The sequence below is a fragment of the Ammospiza nelsoni genome, chromosome 18, assembly GCF_027579445.1.
Source record: "Ammospiza nelsoni isolate bAmmNel1 chromosome 18, bAmmNel1.pri, whole genome shotgun sequence".
Lineage (NCBI taxonomy): Eukaryota > Metazoa > Chordata > Aves > Passeriformes > Passerellidae > Ammospiza > Ammospiza nelsoni.
The window spans coordinates 9,479,603-9,503,340 of NC_080650.1; the positions used below are offsets into that span (position 1 = coordinate 9,479,603).

At 48.1% G+C, this 23,738-nt stretch overlaps 1 protein-coding gene across 1 annotated transcript in view; it reads left to right on the top strand.

The window, feature by feature from the left end:
- TBX5 (T-box transcription factor 5) overlaps nt 1-23,245 on the top strand; it is a 36,258-nt gene extending 13,013 nt beyond the window's left edge. The window contains exons 6-8 of the mRNA XM_059485260.1: nt 3,772-3,863; nt 13,754-13,980; nt 22,324-23,245. Of these exons, the coding sequence (XP_059341243.1) occupies nt 3,772-3,863; nt 13,754-13,980; nt 22,324-22,901 (897 nt within the window). The 3' untranslated portion in view covers nt 22,902-23,245. The remainder of the gene's footprint in view (nt 1-3,771; nt 3,864-13,753; nt 13,981-22,323) is intronic.
- Nucleotides 23,246-23,738: the final 493 nt, after the last annotated feature.

The window sequence follows — 23,738 nt, forward strand, 5'->3', positions numbered from 1 at the left end:
TCTGTGCTCTGCAGCTCCTGTGGCTGCCAGCACTGCCAGCTCCAGGTCCCTCTGTGCCACCCTGAGCAGGACCATGGCCACCTGCAGGCCAGGGAGAACTGGATCCCATGGAGAGGGGAGCTCCATGAGTGCTCTGCACCTCTCAAGGGTAAGCACCTGCACCTCTTCATCACTAAATGGGGATTTTTTTCCCCCCTCCAATCAGTTTTAAGTTCTCCAAGTAGACCTGAGTGAGAACTCCGAAATTCAGGATCCATATTCCTTGCAGAGCATTCTTTTTCCAAAATGCCCAACCTTTCTTAGTTTCAGAAGAGCCCAAAAAGATCAGGGTGAAGTGTCTTCCCTTAGCTTAAGTGCTTAAAAAAAAAGAAGTTAATAGCAAAATATGTAAATAAAATTGAGTCCAGAGCATCTGGTGTGGAGCACATCACCCCTAACAAAGTTCTAACTTTGTTACAACTTCTAAACTGAGAAACAATTGAGAAAAATCTCATCATGGCAAGTTTTTGATAAAAAGTAATACAAAATGGTAGTTTTGATTTTGGCCATATTCATGAGCCCTTAGGCACAAATCCCATATAAATACATGCCTGTGGAAAAGGAAAAAGAAGTAAAGCAGAGAGACCTAACTCCGTGCAAAGCTAAATTTTGCCATGCTGGAGCTGAGGATGCTGGTGGGAAGGTCTCAGCAGAAGAGCTTTGTGGCCAATTAGCCCAGAGAAAGGAGTGCAGGGGAGCAGCCCAGGGATTCCTTTGGGATTCCCAATTCCACTGGGAACTGTCACTTCCCATTAAAGTGAGGATGAGCCCATAGGTCAGACAAGCCCTGGAAAGTGGGAATCTGGGAGGCTTCACCCTGCAAAGCTCTGCTCTCTGCAAGGGTCTGTGGCAGCTTCAGAACCAGGGAAACTTTGCTGTCAGTAACAAATACCCAAACAAAGCCCTTCAGTTTTATTGAACCTGTGCTGTACAATTCAGCCCTGGGCACTCTGTCTTAATGACCTCTCAGGACGTTGTATTTTGTTTAATTTTTCATGAGGTAATTGTCATTTGACTTTCTGACAGCTTTTCTCCCCCCCTGCCCCCCCACCCCGTGAGTTATAGTCAATTAAACTCAGTTTTGCTGTGGCAAAGCTGATCCAGAAGAAGGTTATTTCCACCCCTGAGTTTGCTTTTCCACCTCTGGAATAGTTTGGAAGTCAGGTAAAAGAGTGGCCAAATGAAATATCTTCCACAGGTTGTTTGCTCAAGCGGGGATTCACCAACTTTTTCTCTGTTTTCTAGTTTGTTGTGTACAGTTTTGTTAAATCTGGCTTGGGCTCTCCTGGCTTTGTGGTGGTGGATGCCATGAGTTGTCACCTAGGGAAACTTTGTTCTGGGAGCTCCAATCCATCTGAATGACACCAAAGGTCTGAGAATGAATTCTAAATCTTTAGTCCCTGGTTTTTAGATGCCTTCAATCCAGCAGATCCTTAATTTTAAGGAGGCTGAAGTTGGCAGTGATTCTCTTGGGGCTTTTGGCCACCAGCATCAACACCTTTGCTTGTAAGTGTGTTCCTGGTGTGGGTTAGGGGATTTTTAAATCACCAGATTTGCAATATTGAGGTTCCATTTTGATATTTTCGCTGCTATTTTGTGGGTCATTAAAACCTTGAAGAATCAAATGGGGCATTCAACTGAGGGGTTTAAATGAGGGGCTGGAGCACTGCTGGCTCCTCCTGCAGTGACCAGAGTGCACTGGGGACCTGTGAAGGCACTGCCACCCACCCCAGAGCCCTCTGGCAGTCCCCATGTCCCTCCCTTGATTCCAACAGGGAGCTGAGGCTCCCAGTGCAGGCGCCTTGGTTAAAATGCCTTCGGTCAGGTTGGGATGAATCCGGCCCTTTGTGCCTTTGTGTGCGGGTGCCAATCCTGTAAATCCTCACTCACTGAAGGACTTCACTTATGTGAGGAAATATTGCCATTGGGGTCGGCAAGGCAGGACAACTCCTACATTTACAGGGCTTCAAGAAAATTCAAAATGTTGAATAATGCCTATTATTCATTCTAGAAGAGTCACCACCTTCAAACCGATAGGCAGCTGCTTTGCAAAATACACAGCTGGTTGTGTAATAATTCAGGGCTTTTAATTACAAAATACACCTCTGTTTTATTGCTAGAGAATGGCTCAACTGGCAAATTGACCCCAAAAGATTGTTTGTTTACCCTTCTCTTTGAAATCTGAAATGAGGGACAAAAAAAAAAAAAAAGTGCCAAAAGTGCCCAGGGCTTGTTTATGTGCTGAAGTATGGTCCTGATTTAATGGGAATGCCTGGGGAGATAAGTGTAAGTGTGGTGGGGGGCTCTGGGAGAAGTTTGGGGCTGAATGAGGCAAAAAATGGCAAATAAACAAGTGGCTCTTGGAAAAAAATATGCAAAAAGACAAGAAAAGAGCAAAATAATCTGGTTGTGCATACACCTGGCGAGGTTTGCTATTGACACTGGGCGAGCCAGATTTTCCTCTCTGGATTTTGGCAGGGAGGTGGGCCTGGTTGTTTGTGCTTGACTCTGTGAGCATGAACCTCTCTCTGTTCTCCCTGCCTTGATCCTGAGCCCTTTCCTTCCCCTTGGCCAGCTCTCAATGGGAAGGAAGGATGGGGTTTCCATAAAACATGGTCAGAGCATGAAGCTCCTCCAGTGCAAAATGAGGTTGTCTTTCTTCCTGGGCAAGGGTCTCTCCTGATTCCTTGCTGAGAGCTCAGACTGCCAGGCAGGGATGGAGAAAAGAGGGGGAAAAAAGAAAATTTCCCCTCTTCTGCCCTAATTTTGGGGCTTTGCAGCAATATCACACCTGGTCCAGGCTCAGCCCTCTTCTGCCAAGGCACCAAAGCATTTGCATGAGATTTGGCATGGCAGAGGGAGTTTTTACAAAATCCACAGGGCAGCTGAGGGTGTTGCTGGTCCACAATGAATATTGGCTTAAATGACGAGCCCTGCTCACCAAAACCCTCAGGAAAAGTAGTGCAGGAGGGATTGAACCTCTTGGAGCAGCACAGTCCTTGGGTAAGGGCATGGTCTGTCGAGAAGCTGCTTTAAATGTTAAATTTAGATGTTTTAAGAGGGCCAAAGTTGAGTTTGAAGGGACTAATCTGGCTAAAATTTAGACTCTCACTTAGTGAGCAAACTGGAAGTGATGGGGAGACAAAAGATCCTCCAGGGTTTCATGGTCGCAGGTGAAGTTGCCCTCAAAGTAATTTAGGTAATGAGTCCATGAATTGCTGTCAGCTGTGGGGCAGGATGGCAGATGCAGAGCATCTGGAGCACATTCAGCTGGTCTGAAACACCCAAAGGGTGAGATTCCCTGGGCTGGGAGAGAGGGTGTGGGGGTCTGAGAGGGGAGGTTTTGGTCTTGTCTGTGCATTGATGAGAAAATACTTGTTGGGATTTGTTCAGACCTAACTTCCATCCCTGGTCCTTGGAGCAGTGAAGCCCCTTCTGTCCCAACAACAAAATGAAACTCTCAGAAAGCAGATTTTCTCCAGAGAAAAATGTGTGTGAGCAGTCTCACATGTTAGTTATGGGACAAGGCTGGGAGAAGCGAGAGGCTGTTGACAGGAGATATTTTTGCTGTGGAGCATTCCAGGGAAAGGCCCATCTGGAGTGATCAGTGCCTGAGCTGAGGGATGACTGGAGTTCCTGCAAGCTGTATTTTCCATCCCATTCCACCTGGGTTTAATAACCTCTGTCCCCTCTGTCCCTGGCCATGACCCTGCTGCGTTTCCTCCCTTTCAGATCACCCAGCTGAAGATTGAGAACAACCCCTTCGCCAAAGGCTTCCGTGGCAGCGATGACATGGAGCTCCACAGAATGTCCAGGATGCAGAGGTAACGTGTGCCACCCTCATGGGGACCCTCACCAGAGCCACCTGGGCCTTGCTTGGCATGTCCCTGAGCCAGGACATGGTGCCTTGGCATCTGCATGGGTGCTCTACGTCAGGTTGTTGAAATATTCCCAGGACATGGGGCCAAAATCCTGGACCTTCTGCTCCCACCGTAATTGCTGGGTGGCAGAGGCAGGAGCTCACTTGTGGGATGCTGTCTTGGCCACGGGGACCTTGCATTTCTTTCAGACTTGTCCCCATCCAGAACACCCTTTAGTTTTGTACTAAACTCTCCTCTCCGAGGCTGCACGTGGACTTAGACCCATTAAAAACTTGGAGAAGCTCTGGCCACCAGTGTTCCTTTCTCCCAGGTGACAGTGCTTTAAAGACAAAACTCCCAGCCTTGTTTTGGGAGTAGGGTTTTTAAGCCTGCTCCAGCTGCCTCTGGAGGTGGTGCTGGAGAGTCCTGTGCTCTGCTGTTGCTGGCTTTGGAGGGGCTTTGGCAGGAGGGGAGTGTTTGCCTGCTCAATTCTGGATGTGCAGAGCAGCAGCAGAGGTGTGGTGGTTTCAGGTTGAAGAAGGGAAAGTTAGAAAATGTTGGGATCTCCAGGGCCAGGTGGCTGAGGAGGCCTTTCAGAATCTTGGGTTTGGCTGCAAGTACTTAAGCTGAAAAGCAAGCCTAAATCTTGTTTGAAAATCCTGTTTAATGTCCTTTTCTAAATATCAGGCCCTGCTGGTAATTAACTTTGCGCTTTTCCCTTCACTTGGAACTTTCTCCATGTGTCAAGCTGCTTCCTGGTGCAAATGTTTTGCAGGAATGGTGCCATACCCACGATCCTAGCTAAGACAGATGGAGATTCTCAACAGAGCATTTTCCAGGAGGGGAGGAGCCACTCAGATCCTTTATCCTCTGGCTCCTGCTGGAGGGACCTGCTTTGGGACCTTGTGATGGGAGGGTTTTTCCCACTGCCCACCCAGGAGCCAGCTGTAGGTGGTCATCTCTACTTGTTGTAGTTGATGATGTGAGTGTGGCTCTCCATAGCCAGGAAAATTGTGCTGTCAGGCGCCAAATAATTCCTGCAATCCTGCAAACACACCTGGAACCCACCCAAACTGGGCAAATGTCCTCCTGTGTACAAACATGTTCAGACTCAGCCCCAGAAAAGCCAAGATAGATGTATAAAAAAGGTATAGGCAGCACTTAATCTGCTCCATCCAAATAATCTCTGTGGGCTCCTGAATGTGCCCTGTGTTCCCTGCCTGCCCTTTCCAACAGATCCTGGCAGGATCTGTCAATATTTATTTATTTATGGTGGCACTACCCCTTGAAATAGCTCCCCCCACCCCGTGCCAGTCTCCCAGCTTCTACTGCAACTTGAGTGATGATGTGTTCTCCCCCCTGCCAATATTCTTTTTGCTGCCAAACCACCCTTTCATTACAGCCACTGGAAAGATTTGAAGGTTTGGATTCAAGGTTTTTTTTTTTTTTTTTTTTTGGAGCAGGAGGGAGGAGGTGGAACAGGGAGGACTCTTAGGAAGGGCTCAGTGCCATGTGAAGAGCATGGCATCAAGCCACACTGAGCCCGTGCTAAAAATTGATTGGCATTTTTATGCAGGGGCTGCGGTCGCTGATGCAGGGAACAGAAACCCTTGGAATATATAAATACACCCACTCAGAGCTGGAAGGGTTAAAATCCTTGCCTTTACTGGATAATTTCTGATGTTCATTTTAATAACTTAGCAGAGGAATGGCTGTGTGCCTTTACAAAGGTGGCATTTTTTTTAAGGGAGGGCAGGATAAGATGATTATAGTAAAATAAAGACCCATTCAAGGTTGCAAATATGTGCCCACCTTTGTGGGTTTTTTATGTAGATATATGAATATATTCAAAATTATATATGAAAATACATAAAATTAGTTATATATATAAATAAATTGTAGCTATAAAAAATAGGTTGTGTCTATGAGATAAAGAACCATTCAGGATTGAGAATGTTGCAGAACTATGCCCTGCCTTTTGTGGATTTATATAGATTTAACATATAAATATATATTAAAATGTAATTAAATTTATATTTTATATATTTTAATATATAAATGTATGTTTATGATGTTGTTTCCCAATGATGGACCAGTCTATCCTGGTTTTAGGGAATGATGTCCATTTATGCCCTTGGAGAATATGGTGGGATGCATTTTTAGTGCTATTCCTTCATTATGAAAAAGTATCTGGAAAACCCCCACATTTTTTAACAGTTCAGAGCCTTTTGTACCAGAAACTGCTGACCTGACATTCATTCACCATGGCTTTGAGTCCATCCCTCTCCCTGGCTTTTTCCTTTCCAGGGCCTCCCATGTTGGTTTTTTCCTCTTATTTCCCAGAAAGATGATGATAAGTCTGTCCAGGTAGAACTTCATTCAGGAGTGGTGTGAATACTTTCAGGAGAGGATTTCACTAAAAAAGAGGAGCCACAAGCTCCAGAGAGATCCAAATTCCAGTGAATGTTCATTTTCCTCCCGCTGCCTTTCTTTCCTGGAGCACAAGAGGTGCCTTCAGCAGCCTCTTTGGTAGATTGGACCCTCTGGGAAGAGGAGGTTCTTCAAAGCTTTCAATTTTCTGAGCATGAAGTTGAGTTTTTTATTTTCTTGATTAGGGGAAAAAAACCCAAAACATTTCAAAGGAAGGAAAATGCATAGAGGGATGTGAGTTTTACTGCATGTGTGGGTCTGGAGCACTGTGAGGGAGCAATTCTGGTCAACCCTGTAGCCAATTCTTGCTGCTCATCTGCAGCTCCCATTGTCTGTGGTGGTTCTTATGGGGGCTGAGGAGCTTCTGGTAGTCTGGTTATTTTGTAATTTAATTAATTTTGTAAATTAATGCAGTTCAACCCTTGAAGCTTCTGTTGGGAAGGCTTTTGAGGGGGGTGATGATGCCATGAAATGGTGGCTCTTGGCTCCTTGGATGGGTACTCTGAGCCCTTGAAAAGTGACAAAAAAATCCAGAATGCTGCACAGGACAGGGAAGAGTGACAGCACAGTCTGATGTCATGGCTGTGTTTTCTCTGTCAGGGATCACGAGCCAGTTTGCTGCCTCTGGCATTGATCCACAACAATCTTCTTGGCTCCAAAGGAATTATTCCAGAGATTCCCATGTGTCATTGAGAGCAGAAACAGGGCCAGGCACTGAGGACACAAAATCAGCTCCATGAGTCAGAGCCAGTGTGACAGAGATGACAGTGCATTTTGGGGTGCCAGCAGAAGAAATGGATGAGCTCTGCTGTTCCCTGGCATTCCAACATCCTGTTGGACTGGTGGGCATCAGGCTGAGTCAAGCATACCAGTTTTGGTCTGCTGGAAACCACCTCATTCTTCTTGTGTCCTCTCACTGCATCTTTAATCCACTTCCATTTCCCAGGTTCTGTCACTGAAATCTCCCAGGGGTCACCCTCTGTCAGTGTGAGATTTGGCATTATAACATCTGCTGGGGAGGGGAAGATTTCCTCCAGCACACATCCCCCAGGAAATATTCCTGATCCTGGTTGAAATGTGTTCTGCAGAATTTAACAGAATTCAGATGAAATCCAAAGGGAAGCTGGGCAGACCCCACTTATTCACAGCTTTTTTGAAGTGAGAAAGCCACTCAAGAAACACAGGGTAGCTGCAGTTTCTGCCACTGATCTTCCTCTGGGGATCTGAGCAGCAGGGTTTGATCAGCAGCAGCTCAGCCCAGCATGAAGGGATGAGGGGCTGCCTCTGGCCCACGTCCATTCTCCAGCTCCTCTTGTGTTCCTCTTACTCCAGCATCTTTTATGGAGAAATGTATCTTTTTATTTCTGCTAATGAGAGCTCTTGGTCTCCACCTGGTTCTTTCCACTGCTGGTTCTTGGGTTGGTTGCAGAGATGGCTTTGGGCTGCACTGCTCAGAGGAGTTGCTAACAGGCCACAGGATCACCATGGAATGATTTGGATTGGAGGGACCTTAAAGACCATCTCATCCCACCCCTGCCATGGCAGGGACACCTTCACCATCCCATGTGGCTCCAAGCCCTGTCCAGCCTGGCCTTGGACACTTTCAGGTGCACCCACAGCTTCTCTGGGCACCCTGTGCCAGGGCCTCACCACCCTCAGAGGGGTGGATTTTTTTCAAATATCCCATCTAAACCTATTTTCTCATTGTGAAGCCATTTCCCCTTTTCCTGTCACTCCAGGCCCTTGTAAACAGTCTCTCTCCAGCTCTCTTGTAGGTCACCCTGGAACCTTCTCTTTTGCAGAGACAATTTCCAATCTCAGCTCTCCCAGCAGAGCTGCTCCATCCCTCTGACCACCCTGGTGCCTCCTGGATTTGCTCCAGCAGCTCCAGGTCCTCCCCGTGCTGGGCCCAGGGCTGGGGCAGCTCTGCAGGTGGGGTCTCACCTGAGCAGGGCACAGGAGCAGAGCCCTCCCTTGCCCTGCTGTCCATGATGCTGGGGAGGCAACCCAGGACATGGGAGGTTTTTTGGGTGCTGGGGTGTGTCCAGCTCTCCCCCACCAGCATTCCCAATCCCTTCTCCCCAGGGCTGCTCCATCATTTCATCCCCAGCCTGGACTGATCCTGGGGTTGCCCCAGCACAGCACCGGCACTGGGCCTTGTTCAGCTGCCTGAGATTCCCATCCCAACCCAACCCAGGGATCTTGGAGCCCCTCAGGTCCTGGCAGGAAGGTCAGGACATCTGCTGTGTTAGAGGAGAATGGGGCACTGAATAGATTCCCATGTTCCTCAGTGGATATTTTGGTTTGTGCTGCTGCACACCCAGGTGTTACTCTCTGTTAAACATGACAAAAAGGGGTCATGTTTAATCAGAGGCTGAGACTGCAGGAAGTCCTCACTAATTCCTCTCCTACCATTTCCTATCCTGCTCTAGCTTATCACCTTCCAGACAGCCTCTTGAGAGTGGTTCAATTTTATTTCAATATTCTGGAAATCAGCTGAAATGAATGTACACTAACAACTGGGTTTGGGTTTTGATTTTTATCCCTGGGAGATGATCTGTTTATTCCAGACACTTTTCCCCACTTCTTCCTTTTGTCTGTTATGGCTGACTTCCACTCCTTCCCTCCTCTTGAGCCTCAGCAGGAAGGACAACAAATTGGTGGCCTGGGAGCTATAAACCCAAAGCCATTGAGTTGTGTTTGCACATCTGGAATTGGGGGTTGATTCTGTGCTGGGTAGAGGGGACAGCACTGATGGGGTGACAAATATTTGTCCTTTTGTTGGGACTGCCCAAGGAGGAAATCTCCTGGAAATTTGGAAAGAATGGAGAAGAATCCCTGTGTTCATCCTTGGGTCAGGTTTTGGACTAAAATTTGATATTGTGAACAAGATGTAGACAGTTCAGGGATTTCCAAGGCTGCTGTAAAAACATGGAAAGGAAATCCTTTCCCATGTCATGGTTCACCTTGACCTCCAACAGATCCTTGGGATCTGATATTTAATAAGTCTTTTGAAGCCTTGTTGCCATGAGCTACAGCAGCTCTGGAAAGCCTTGAGGTATCCAATGTTTTGTTGCAGAAATATCAGGACCATTTTCTAGAATAACTTGTTTAGGGCCAGGAGGGGTTGGATACTTCAATGCAGGAGCTTCCTGATTCTAAACTGTGGACTTTTGAAGAGGTTTTTAACAAGGTTTTTGTCTGGCAGCTTCATTTGCTATGCCTTAGCTGGTACATCAGGAAACTTCAGGTCTGTACATGAAAATATATGGAAAATTATTATTCTTTTAGAGTGTAGTAATAAGCAAGAAAGTGAACTGGATGTTGCTCTGTGCAGGTCTGTTGTTAGTAATTTGTAGTGGCCAACAAGTTTTCTGGTTCTGATATTGCAAAATCATCTTGTATTTGCTCCTTTGAATTCTTTGCTGGCCTTGAGTTTGTGGCAGGAGTGATTTTACAGAACTCTTGAGTCTGTCGTGGTGAGAGCATCACTTGGCCAGGGAAAGGGGAAATTGTCATGAGAGAAAATGAGAGTGAGTTTCTAATTGCACCTGGCAGAGGTGGAATTTGAGATTTGGGATTTCAGGAGGGATTCACTTGTCAGGCCTGATCTGTGGGGTGGGAGTTCTCTGAGGAATTTGAAGTGGAATGTGGGTGCTGCTGGGAAGTTCTGCAGAGCTGCTGTCCAGCCCTGTGGATTTGGGGAACCTCTGGCCAGGTAGGAGGCAAAACAGAGCCCAGACTTTGATTTTGATCAAAAATACTTTGATTTTTGTTAAAACTTGGGAAAAGAAATCATGGATGATGTCAAAGCCTATTTACCAATACACTTCAGTACCTATACGCTTGGACATCATCCATGATTTCTTTTCCCAAGTTTTAACAAAAACCAAAATATTACACAGCACTTTTTCTGCTTCTTCCTGTCCTCTTCTGCTATTTTAATATAGTAACTAAATATTAATTATTAGCCTCCAACAGACTTTAAATAGACCAGGGATGGGTTTTTTCCTTGGAAATTCTTTTCCCAATCAATTAAAAAAAATTCTTTTAGTTTTGCAATTTTTAATGCAAAAATGAAAATAGCCTATTAACAGCCCATGTAAAACTAATATTTTGGCCCAGAAGTATCAACAACCTCATCCTTGCTATGTGAACAATTTCCTACATTGCTTAAGTCAAGATTTAATACATTTTTCCCCTCTTCTTACTTCACTACAGGGTTTTTTTGGACAGCACAATTTCTGGATATGACAGAAACCTTTCATTCCATTAAACTATAGCTCAGGATGATAATCACTACTTTAGGAATAGTGACTTTAAGGAAAAAAAAATTGATGCATTTCAGTTTGCCCTTCAGTCTTTAAAAATTATAGGTGTGCACTCTACATGCTGAGTGGGCTCAGGAAAAAATAGAAATATTAAATATTTTGAGATGATTGCTGCTTTAGAAGATACTAAGGATTTATTTCAGCTCAGCTCCTGTAAGGAAGGATATGTAGAATTATAGAGATAGCAGACTTTGTGAATTGAAAAGAAAGAGAATATTTTGGATATTTGTGAGACTATTTGGATATTTAGTGAGAAAACACTTCCCTTCTCCTCCAGTAGCTGATTTTTTGGCAAAAATAGCACCCAACATGTTTTGACTGAAATGGAAATATTTCAGTCTGGAGAGAAGTTATTGCGATACCTCCCGGGAATTGCTGTTTGCAAACTTGGTGACTCCAACCTGTTCTATCTCCTGAGTGACTCCCAGCTCCTGCTGTATCCCCCAGAACACCACAGTCCTCTCTTCTGGCCATGGAGATCCTCCTGTTCCCTGGGAAATTCTGGAAGGAATCTGGAACCCAACACCTCTGTGCTCCGGCACTTGGGGTTCAAGTATTGCTGGTGCAGACAAACAGCTCCTGCTTGGCCTGAAAGGAGCTGAGCTTCCTCTTGGCCACCAGGAGGAATTCCTTCACTGGAAGGGTGGTCAGGCCTTGGAATGGGATGCCCATGGAGGTGGTGGAGTCTCCATCCCCGGAGGTGCCCAAGGAATGACTGGATGTGGCACCCAGTGCTCTGGTTTAGTTGTCAATGTGTTGATCAGAGGTTGGACTCGACCTTGGAGGTCTCTTCTGACCTTCATGATTCTAAGGAAATAGTTTTTTGATCAAGAAATGAAAGCCCTAATCAGGTTGTTCATTTTTTCCTGCTCTCAGTTCTCCATTGGTTTGGGTGAGAAGTATCTGGGGTGGGGATGGCTCGCCAGTGTTTGTGTGGGGCTTGGCACAGTGAGTGCGTGATCTTTATGGGGTCCCACTGAGAATTTATGGTCAGAAACCCCCATGGAGATCACATTCCACAGAGACCTTTGAAAAGGGTCATGGAATCACTGAGGAAAACACCTCTAGGATTGCATCCAGATTTACCCACTTTGGCCAAAGCTATCAGTGAAAGATGTTCCTAAGTGTCACATGGCCTGGTATCATGCCATGAGATGTCCCTTTCTCCTCCACTGGAGCTCTTAGGTTCCTACTGGGAAACAAACCAAAGCTCTGTCATTTTTTGGGAATTGGATGTTGGTTGTGTGAGGCTAAGAGAGATGAACCCAGCCAATCCATGCAGCCTCTCCTCAGGAAGGAGAGCCAAGGGCATGTCCAGGAGTCACCTCCTTGCAGGTGCTCTCCTTGGTAGGGAAACAAGGTGGGGATGCGGCTTAGGGGTGTTCTGTTGGTACAATTTTCATTGAGGATCACGGTGTGAAGGTGGAACAGGCAACTCAAAACTATCACCAGGGAGGGCTGGGAGATCCCTTAGAACCCAGAAGATCTGAGGGTCATCCCTGAAATTTGGTGGCCACAGGTCTTGACCTTCCCCAGAAGCCACCAAAGCTGTGCTCCAGCTAAATCTCCTGGTGGAGTTAAATGCTGTGTGTCCACAGGCAGGTCCTCTGAATGCCACCACAAACCCTGGCATTCACTGCTGCCCTGACTATCCAAGGGATAAATCTCTGCTTCCTCCCAGTCCATCTGTCTTTGTTCCTTGTGCACAGCCTGGATTTTATTCTGAGCAAATGCTGCTTCCAGGAGATGAAACCCCACCTTTGGAGCAGGCTGTCCTTGGCAAGCCCCCAGTTCCTGGGCTTGGGAAAGCTTTAATGGCCCAACCAGAGCCACATTTCTTTGGGTTTGAGCTCCTGGGTGAATTTCCCTTCCATTCCAGCTCAGTTGCTGATGTTTCTGGCAGCCAGCACAGCAGTGGTTTGGATGAAAGCTCCCTGCTGGCCTAGGTTTATATGATTGCTATTGTTAAATTTTGTAAATAAGTTGTGAGTTCTACGGTGATAGATCCTCCCTGAGGGGTGTCACTGCAGGTTCAGGGCTCTTCCTCTGCATGGAAGTGCCAGGTGAGCCTGTGGATGGCATTTAAGGAGCTGTCCTTGCTCCAGCACAATGATTTTGGACAAGTGAGGGGGGTACCTCAAAGCCAGCTTGGTCCAATGGTTACAGACTCAGAGGAGAAAACTTGTGTTGGAATCAGCACTTTGTGGCTGCTCTGAGCCTGGTGACGCTTTGGGGTGCTGTACTACCTGATCTTTATGCGTTTTAGCAAGCCTTTGGGTTCAGGAGGAGACTTTTACCTCACCTGAAGTGTCTGAGACCCCCTGTTCAGCTTCAGCTCTCCCTGCAGAGCAGTAATCATCTTTGGGGTTGTCACATTGCCAATGTGTTTGAAGGAACATCTCCAAAAAACACCAGAGGGTCTTTAGGAGAGGGAATTTCCAACCTGTGTTGGCAAAGAATCCTGACTTCAAACCAGATCTGGGGGCAAGAGAACAATTCAGGCTTTCCCTCTCATCTTGACTCTGCTGAGGCTCTGGTGTGCATCAAATCTCAGTGATTTATTTATTTCTCTTTTCTGAGCTTGGTCTGTGGTGCAGGGATCCCCACCCAGGGCAAGCAGGCTGACAGACTCCAGGCAAAAGGAATGGGGACAACTACTATAAGGGGAAAAAAAGTAGACCAAAATATTTAATTAATTTCCAAGTAATCTTGGCAGAAATGCTGGTTTTATTTACATGCATGTGCATATTGCGAATACATTACAAACAGTATGTAGCTTATAAATGCTACAATATGTAAATAGAAACCATGTTTATTTTGCTGAAACTGAATTTATATATTTTATGTGTGTGTATAAAATAGTGGTGGTTGAAAAGGCATGAATTTAAGGGGACTGAAAGGAAGGGGAATAACAAGTTCTGCATGGATAAAGTGTGACGGGGCTGCAGCCTCCAGGGAGGGATATATGCATTTCCCTGAAAGCCAAAACAAACTCCATGACACTAATGTGCTGCCTTTATTTATTAATAAATAGATCAGAGGATTAATTGATTGCTTTGCTGACTTGTTTCTCTTCTGTTTCTTTGCTTGCAGTAAAGAGTACCCGGTTGTTCCCAGGAGCACAGTGAGACAAAAAGTGTCCTCAAACCACAGCCCCTTCAGCGGTGAGACCAGGGTCCTTTCTGCCTCCTCCAACCTGGGCTCCCAGTACCAGTGTGAGAACGGGGTGTCCAGCACCTCCCAGGACCTGCTGCCTCCTGCCAACCCCTACCCCATCTCCCAGGAGCATGGCCAGATCTACCACTGCACCAAGAGAAAAGGTCAGAGCTTGCCTGCTCTCTGCTTTGTGTTTTCCCCCTCCCAACATGACTGTCAGCATTGTTTCCTGATGTTTCCCCTTGGACAGCTCCAAGGATAACTGCCTTTGTGGGTAGAAAAACATCAAAGTGAAAGAAAGAGAGTATTTTAGATATTCAGTGAGAAAATACTTTCCTTTGTCTCCCTCCTCCAATGGTTGATTTTTGGGCAAAAATAGCATGCAACAAATGATGCTGGAGGATGAGCAAGGCATGAGGGTTGTGGGCTGGGAAACTCTAAAATCCCATTTCTGCTGGGTTGGGAATGAGCTGTTTGGAGGGCTGGCAGTGCCTTTCACCCACCATGAATCCACATTTGGAAAGATAGCTGGTGCTGGAGATAAAGATGACTTATCTGCAGCCCCTCAGACAGGCTTAATCTCCAAGTGGAGACACCTTGACAGTTTGTATTTTGGCCAGTTTTCAACTCAGGGCTGTCTCTCAGTTGGGAGACAGTTTTCTGTCTGCAGAAATGCTCAGGCTGATGAAGGGTGCCTGGGATTGAAACCCATGATATCCATGGTCCTTTAGGAACTTTAGGGATCAAACTGTGAGGGCTTTCCAGTGACTGCTCAGCTTGTTCTGCCGTGAAGAGCCCCCTGATAGTGCTGGGATTGTTCTGGGCAGGCATGAAGGGTCTGTGGTCTCTGCCCTCCTCTCCCAGAGCAGTGGGAATGCTTCAATGCAGCACCACTTGAGATAGGAAAAGCTTTAGATCAGTTTTACTTGGAAACAAATAGGGGATTTCCAGGGCTGGATGAAACAAGGGGTGGGCAGGAGCTGGTTTCTGCCAACCCTGTTGCTCTTCTTGGGATTTCCTCTATGGAGAAGCTACCAGAAGGCAGCAAGCACCAGGGCAGCAGGAATTTCTCCCCACAGCAGAGCCCTTCCCACTTCCCTGCACAACCCTATCAGTCAGACACATGTCATTATTTTTAGCAACATAACCCCTGGAGCACTGGGATGTGCAGACACACAGTCTAAGGTAGGGAGGGCTGGGAAGTGCTGGCAGAGGAGGCAGGAGGGCAGTGGAAATCTCTCCCATGTCCTTGGTGAATCCCCCAGATATTGTAACAGCACGTGGGTTGTGTACAGGTATGCAAAGTAAAAAAAAAAAAAAATCCCTGAGAAATCAGAATGTTTTCCTGAGGTAAACATTGGAAAGCAGGTGGCATTTGCTGTCCCCTCCAGGTGCCTGTGCTCACATAGAATGTGCCAGAGCAGGGATTGGAAATGGGCATGCTGGCTGTAAGGCAGGGAATAAGGACATGCCCAAAGTGTCCCCCAGGTCAGAGGGGGGATGTGTGGCCTGTTTAACCCCTGCACTGCTGTGGGGTGAGGTGCTGGGCTGCTACAAAGTCCCACTGCTGGTGCTGGAAGGTGATCCTTGCAATCCCTCCTCAGCGTTGGGAGCTGCAGCTCCTGGGAGCCCTTTCTCAGCTCCTCCATCCTGGGAGCTGAGCTCTCACCTCTGCTCTTCCCCCTTTTCCAAAACTAACCAAAACAAGCTGGCCCAAATGACAACCATCCCTCGGGACAATCCCTGGCTGCTGCGTGTCCCTGCCCCGCGGGGCAATTCATCATTCGCCTCCGCGTCGGAACGTGATAAGGAACCAGCAGAGGTTTCCTTCCAGTTTTGGGATTCCCGCTAAGTGCTGTCTCCATGGGTGGTTTCCCTCAATCCCCCAATTATCTCACTTCCTCTTATTGTCACAAAAGGCACAGCTATCTGGCCTGGAATAAAGCTCCCCGGCCCTCTTGGCCTGCGCGGCCCAGCGCGGGGACAGGCCCAGGGAGGCCTCGTCTCCCCTCCTTATCTCTGCCATGCCCTGAGTGGCACAAGCAGTTAAGGGCCTTTTATCAGAGCCGCCAAAGGCTTTAATCAAAGAGGAGCAACGTCCTGCCCAACACCAGAGGCTTCTTCCTCGAGGCTGGGTGTCCCAGCAGCCTGAGCCTCCACTCTCCTCACTGAGCCTTCTCCTCTCCCCTCCCCGTGCCTTTGGTAAATGGAAAACAGCCACCAGGGCTTAGAGGAAAGAAACACAAAGTTAATGGGAACCAGAGAGACAGCCTGGGCTGCCAAGCAGCTCTTTGCGAAGTGAAATTAATTAAAAGGAAAAAAAATTCACTAGAGATGAGCAATTCGAGCGTGATCCAAGGTTTCATGTCACTGAGTGTGGAGCTTCCTTCCAGCACCAGCAAGGATCTTTGTTGGACATGGGAACATAATCCTATGTATGATATTCCTCTTTTTTTTTTTTTGCTGTTCCAGCCTCTCATTTCTGAGTTTTTCTTCATGGTTCTCCTGCTTTCCTATGTTTGTGCTTAACAATTATCAAGACTCACCACCTCAGAAAACTCAAAAGCAAAAGTTTGTCTGCTCCTACTGCCCCTGTGTCCATTTTCTGGACTGGAAATCTTATTGATTGTGTTGGACTATCCACTCCCCAAGCACTGACTCCTCCTGAGGCAGTTTAGGATTTATCTCAAGCGGATTATTTCCTTTCCCAAGGCTGTGGTTACGGATAAGTGCTCTCAGGGGCAGAGGGCACTTCAGCTGGCTTTGAGACCAGCTGCTGTCTGCATCTTCTGGGGTGAATTCCAAGCCAGTCTCCTTCCAGCTTTGACATCTCCTGAACTTTCTCTGCCTCCTCTTCAATCAGAGCCAAGCCTTGGGTTAGGCTTACTCAGGGACAGGTCTGTGTTCACCCAACTCAAAGGAACCTTGTTCAACTTCTGCTTTCCTGGTGACCTAAGGCAAGGATAAGTCTCTGTGGCTGGCAGTGTTGTTCTAAACTGTCAAGGCAAGATGGATTCACTGTGGAGATCTGATATGGAATTGCATTAGGGGAGAGCAGCAGGGTTGCCAGGGGGTGTTATCTCTGAAGGCTCCCCTGCTTCAGGGAGGTGATGCTCTCCTGGCTGAGGAAGGAAGGAAGGACACATCCCAGAGCTCCTAATCTGGTGATTCCTGGTGTGCAGGTGGGAGGGCAGGGTCACAGCATTGGGAATGACCCCGGTGCACTGCAGTGGGGTTGCTGTTCCAGGAATGGGGAATGGCAAGGATCATCCTGCCTTGTATCCCAGCCCCACTCTGGGATTGCTGATGGCATGTGACAAAGCCACTGGTCTTGGGAGGATGGACTATCTCCAACCCTGTATCTCATCAAGGAGTGGCTGCAGCTCTTGATGTGGATTTTTAGGCTGACACAAAGAGCAGTTGGAGCTTTGTCTTTTTTCTGGTTGTTCTCCACCTCTCCCTCTCCCATTGTTGTGCTTGGAGAAGCCCAAAAGGCCTCACCAGCAGGCAGCTTGCCTTGTGTCTTTCATTTAGCCCCACATCCCAGTTAGGATACTGGGCCTTGTTTTCTCTTGTATTATCCTCTCTCTCAGATATCTTGTGGACTAAATAGTCATCCCTCTAAACCTCTGCTCCCTCCCAGCCTTACACAATCCCAACCACTTGGCAGATTTCTGGGATGCTTGTGATGCTGAACAGGAGGCAACTGGAACAGCCTCTCCCTGGGGAGGTTATAAAAGTTGTCAAGTTGGCACTCTGAGGGAGAAGAGGGACGTGGCAGAATCCACTGGCTCCAACCGGTGAGGACCGTGTCCTTCAGCCCCCTAACTTGGACATCACCCTGGGGAAGGATTTGTTTTTCATCTCCTTCCTGCTCTGATGAGGTCACTGCTGGTACAGCAATGTCTTTCCACCTTCTCCTCAGGAACAGGCACGGTCAGTGTGCACAGACCTCTTTGTTGACTGAACCAACTTCTCCCACATCCCACCCAGCTCTGTTTTTTCCCTCAAGGAATCTGTAGGACAAAACTCAGGCATGGGATGTCTCCTTGGAGGACACACTGCTCACCCTGCTGATGTTTGGAGATGCGATGAGCTGGCCAAGGCTGCAGATGGAGAGATGCAGTGGAGCCCAGGGCAGGGTGCCCGTGGGACACTGAGGGTGAGGAAGGGACTCCCTGCATGGGGAGATGTTCAGGGAGCTGGGGTGCACCCAACTCTTGCTCAGCAGCCACACTCTTGTGGCACTGTAGTTTGATATCCCTAATGAGGAAAGCCTGAGGGAGCTGGGCCAGTCTTGGCTAAGAGGAGACCCCATCAATGTCTGCAGGGAGGTGCCAAGGGATGGACCAGGCTCTGCTCCATGGTGTCCAGCAGCAGACAACAGGCAGGAACTGATGCTTGGGATGTTCTACCTGAACATGAGAAAGGACATCTTTCCAGCCAGGATGCCCCAGGAGGGTGTGAAGTCTCCTCTCTGGAGATATTCCAGAATTTTCTGGACACAATCCTGTGCCATGTGCTCTGGGATGACCCTGCTGGAGCAGGGAGGTTGGATCAGATAAGCCACTGTGGTCCCTTCCAGCCTGACCCATCCTCTGATCCCCCTCTCCTGTCAGAGGTGCCTGCTGTGCCTCTGTAGGGAGTGCTGGCAGCTTGCTGCCTGTGGAAAAGATTACAGCTTTTGGGGACTGGATTGTCCCTGTCCCACAGCCCTGTTGTGTTCAACACAACACAGCCATATCACAAACGGTGAGATACAGCTGGAATGGCTGGCATGTCTTGGGTTCCATGTCCTTGGATTTAGGACTTATTTTCCCTTTAGAGATGTTCACTTTGATTGGATCTGCCTTGTCCTTTTCTTCTTGGACAACCTTTGTCATTCTTGCAGCCTGGTATTGGCTCTTCAGGCTGGTGCCAGATCCATGCTGGAATCCAGACTGGATAAAACAACAGAGTTAGTGATAATCACCCATTGTGTGTCCCTCACAAAGTCAGGATGAACCTCCTGTAACGCCCTGGAAGTGCGGGTGAGCTCTGAAATCCAAAGGAGTCATGTCCCATTCTTCATTGTCTTCCACCCTGGGGAGATGAGTGTCATCTGTGGGGAAGGAGCTCTCCTGATTTACACCAGGGGGGTAGAGGGAGGCTTAGCACACCCTGAAGTCCAGAGGCTTTCCATGTTTGTGTTTCATTCTACGTGGCCCGAATCTCGGAACTGGGAAAATTCCATTTAAAAAGCCATTTGTGTGGTATTTACAGCCCAGCTGGAAGTAGTAAATACCGGAAATCTTGGAAGCGCTCATGCTCTCACTCGAGCTCCTTCATTAGATAGATCATCAAATTCCTTGTGAGGGAGCCAGTTTCCAGCCCATTCTTCAGGTTCCGTTTTCCTTGGATTCACTTCAGAGCAGCTTCTCCCTGGCTCTGGCAGCTCCCCCTGCTTGGCAGCACCTCCTCCTTTCTGAGGTTTGTGCAGCACTGAGGGGCTGCTCCCTAGAGCTGATCACCACCCTTGGCTTCCAAGAATAGCAGCAACAGGGGGACATGGTCAGGATATCTCCCAGGATAGCCAACAGCTGCTCTGAGGGCTCAGTGACACCTGGAAAAGGACAAGGAGCTGCTGTCAGGGAACCAACATAGGAATCAAACCCTGAGCAAGCAGTTACATATCCCAGTGTCCTGGTTATGTTGATAGGAGGGAAGAGGATCTTCAGGGACAGGATTGTCCTTTGAGCTGCACTGTCCAGTGTCCAGAGCCCATGAGGATGAATTGAAACTGCAGCATGAGAGACCTTTGGTCTTGTGCCCCTTTTGTCATTGCAGATGTCCCCTTTCCACCCTAAAGCTGCTCCTCACACCCTGGGGATGCCCTCCAGCTGCTCTGTGCTGGCTCTGATCTCCTCTGAGGTGGGACAAGACCAGAGAGCCTGAACTGCTGTAAATCCCTCAGGCAGCACCAGCTGAGGCTCTCTGCTCTGCACCATCCCACCTCAGGATGCACAGGGACCATTCTCTTCCCTCTCTAGCACTTTGAGGCTCCATAAATGGGAAAATCACTGGGAAGAGGGGGAGGAGGACAGGCAGAAGCTGTTAGGGCAGCCTGGAATCCTTTGGTCAGCCTAGGTCCTGTTTGGAGATGGGAACAAGGTCCTTACACACCTTAAAATCCCTTTCCACATAAAACATGAGGGAACCTGGCTCTAGAGGGACCAGTAGAGTGAACCTGAGAGCTTACAGAAGGATAAAGGGCACTTATGGGGTGAAATCCTGGTTGGCTTTGTTGTTTCCTCTTCACCTGTGATGGATTCTGGAAGTGTTTCTGTGACACTGCGGCTCTGCCCAGCTGGGCTGTGGCAGGCAGTGAAATGTCTGGGCTAAATGGAAAAATCAGCAAGCTCAGGTTGTAAGTCGGGCAGTTTTACACCATGGAAAAACAGAGTTTGACTGGTTTGTGTAGTATATTTAAAAAAATCAAAATAACATAAACAGTCAAACCCCAAGCCAATGATTTCTGGTGCCAGCAGAGTGATGCGGTTTAATGCTGAAAACTTTATTAGCAGAACAATGCTGCATTTTACAAGACATTGTTTTTCCACCCCAGTGTTCTTATTACTCAGCAGTGGGTCAGGAATCCAAACTTTTTACACTGTCCATAAAAGCTCCAGCTCAGGCTGCTCTTCCAGATGTACCTCCTGTCATGGAGCTGAGATCAGGACAGAGGTTAGACCTGTGCCTCCAGATTTTGGCTTTCATGGCACCCCATCCTTTCCCCTGCTCCTACAAAAACTGGACCTGAGCTGGAGTGAGGAGGCTGACACATTCCTGCATCTCCCTGCTCATTGTTCCAGCTGGTTTCAAAAATACGATGGAATTGCTCTTTTATCTCATCCTGCTTCCCACCCCAATGTACAGGGAAGGCAGAGGAGAAACTTGATTATCAGGGCTCTGCCTTGCTGAGGTGAAGGAGCCAGGCTTTGATGTTGTCAGGAAGAAATAAATGGGACTGTGGCTTTCCAGCTGAATTGATGCCATTACAGAGCCAAGGGCCACTGTGGGGATGTCCCTGTGGTGTCCCTCAGGACCTGCTCTTTGTGGGATTGTTGGACCAGGATGAGCAGCAGCAGCTGTTCCAGCTGCACTTGGAAAACCCCTGGGTGGGAGCAAGGGGTTATTTTACATGCAGAGAGGGTGCAGCCTCCAGGAGAGCCCTCGTGGCTGTTCAGGGCAATAAGGGTTACGTGCATGTGTGTGTTTAGATGAAACAAAAGATGCCTGCACTGCCCACCTGCCCCTCCTGAAGGTGTGACATGAGCACTCCCCTCAGAGCAGACTGGCAGCAACACCTCTGTGCCCCTTGTGGGGCACATGCTTTCAGTCCTCCTTTCTGTACAACTGTTTGGGGTTTGTTTCCCCATCATATTTTGAGGGTGGAAAAAATTACAGCTGAAAACACATTGGTGGAGAAAAATTGTAAAGGATAACTTGTTCCAAATTTCTTTCAAATCTGACCCCTGTTCAAAGGGTGCAGCCAGGACAGCTCTAACCAAGTGGGATGTTTTCCTGCCTGCACCAGAAATCTTGTTTTTGAAGCAGCAGCAGCAGTTAATCCATGTCAGAACAGCTCCCCTTCCCTTGCCACACTGTCCTTAAAATCTCTTGGTGAAGTGCTCATCCCTGGGAATTTGGCCATCCATTCCAGCAGAGCTGGATTTCATTTGATGACCCTATGAATGAATAAATAAGTACACATTCATTTATTCATTTGGCCTCACCCTGGAGATTTCACCTAAATTGTTTATCTCCTTCCCTCTGCTGGCCTGGGATGCTGCAGGAAACAAAGGGCTCTGCAAGATGTGCCTTGCTGTTTCTAGCTGTGAAATTTACTTTTCTCCTTTGTTCCCCTTGGCTCCAGCACACGGCCCTGTGTGGATTTATGTGCCCACAGCCCTGTGAGGATTTATGTGCCCAGCTGCCTTGGCACAGCTGAAGCCTGGGGCTGTCAGACTCCAAATCTGATTGTCCCAACCGTGCCATCGCTGGTGCTCTCTTGGGAGGATTTTTATTGTAATCTCCTTTTTTGTCTCTTTTTATCATTTATATTTTATCATGCAAATATTTTGTTGTAAAGGATTTGAGTTGACAGCACCAGCTCTGAGCCTCCTGGGGGAGAGGGGGGATCCTGGTAGGTGCAGAGGTCACAGGCAGATGTTGTTCCTCAGGTAGAAGTGGCAGCAGGAAGGAGATGGGGAGCATGTGGGAGGATCACCAAGTGAGATAAACCTCAGGTCCCTCCAGCGTCTTGATTTTCCTCCCAGAGCTCCTGGATAATCCGTTCTCTACTCTAGCAGGGCCAAGTGTAAGGCTTGGTTTCCACAGGATAGATGAGTTCCAGGGAAGCAATGGGGATTTACACCAAGGGAAGTGTCAGCTTGTCCTGCAGAGAAGAATGTACAGCCTCGGCCGCGTTATCATTGGTGACTACCAGGACTTTTCTCTCCCAACAGATGAGGAATGTTCCACCACCGAGCATCCCTACAAGAAGCCCTACATGGAAACCTCTCCAGCAGACGAGGACCCTTTCTACAGGTCCAGTTACCCTCAGCAGCAGGGACTGAACACGTCGTACCGGACTGAGTCGGCGCAGCGCCAGGCCTGCATGTACGCCAGCTCTGCGCCGCCCACGGAGCCCGTGCCCAGCCTGGAGGACATCAGCTGTAACACGTGGCCCAGCGTGCCCTCGTACAGCAGTTGCACAGTGTCTGCCATGCAGCCCATGGACAGGTTACCCTACCAGCATTTCTCTGCCCACTTCACCTCGGGGCCGCTCATGCCCCGCCTGGGCAGCGTGGCCAACCACACGTCGCCCCAAATCGCAGACACCCACAGCATGTTCCAGCACCAAAGCTCTCACCAGCCCATCGTGAGGCAGTGTGGACCTCAAACGGGCATCCAGTCCCCTCCCAGCAGCCTCCAGCCGGCGGAATTCCTGTATTCCCACGGCGTGCCTCGAACCCTGTCGCCCCACCAGTACCACTCGGTGCACGGCGTGGGGATGGTGCCAGAGTGGAGCGAGAACAGCTAACCAGGGGGGCAGGGAGTGCCAGAGCCACGGGAAAATCCCAGCAAAAGGGAGAAGGAAAAGGAAAAGAATCCCCCTGTTGATAACAAAGCGTTTTGCAAGACTCCTTGAAGTGAATGTTCACCGCTAGCACTCGAGAGGGACGGACACTGACTGAAACCACGGCCTCGCTGTGACTTGCCCTGACCCCCCTTTTGTTTTCTTTTGTTTCAAAAGAAAAGCCAACAGCCCAGCACACTTCTGTCCCTCCACGGTCCCACCCAGTTTGTGTTGCTGCCACCACCCTCGTCCCCCCTCGCCCTTCTGCTCTTTTTGTTCTCCAAGCGACACCAAACTCCTGCTGCCTTTCTCACCATGGTCAGAATGCTTGAACGAGAACAATTAGGATGTTACTTTTTTTTTTTTTTTGTGGTGTTGATGTTGACAATGTTATATAATAAATAATAATATATATTTTTTCTTTCAATTTTCTCAGAAAAAAAAAAAAAAAGACACCGGCCCTTTTTAACGAGGGTGAATTTTGGAGTGGTGTTTCTTTTTTTTTTTGGGCTAGTGTTATCTTTACTTTTCAACAGAAAGAGGTACTGAGAAACCCCAAATAAATACATCCAGTACCTACCTCACCCAGGCATTGTACCAAGAGTGAAATTACTCCCACAGGGAGCTGTGTTTCCTTACAAATTCCCCAAAATTCTCTCCAGGAACCATTCCATAAACCATCCCCTCATCTCCTTTCCCACTTGTAATCCTCTCGCTCTTCTTCCCTTCCCATCTCCTGGTCTTTCCTGGTCCCTCAGCCATCTCTGACAGAAGCATGGGGTTATTTCCAAGCTTGCAAAC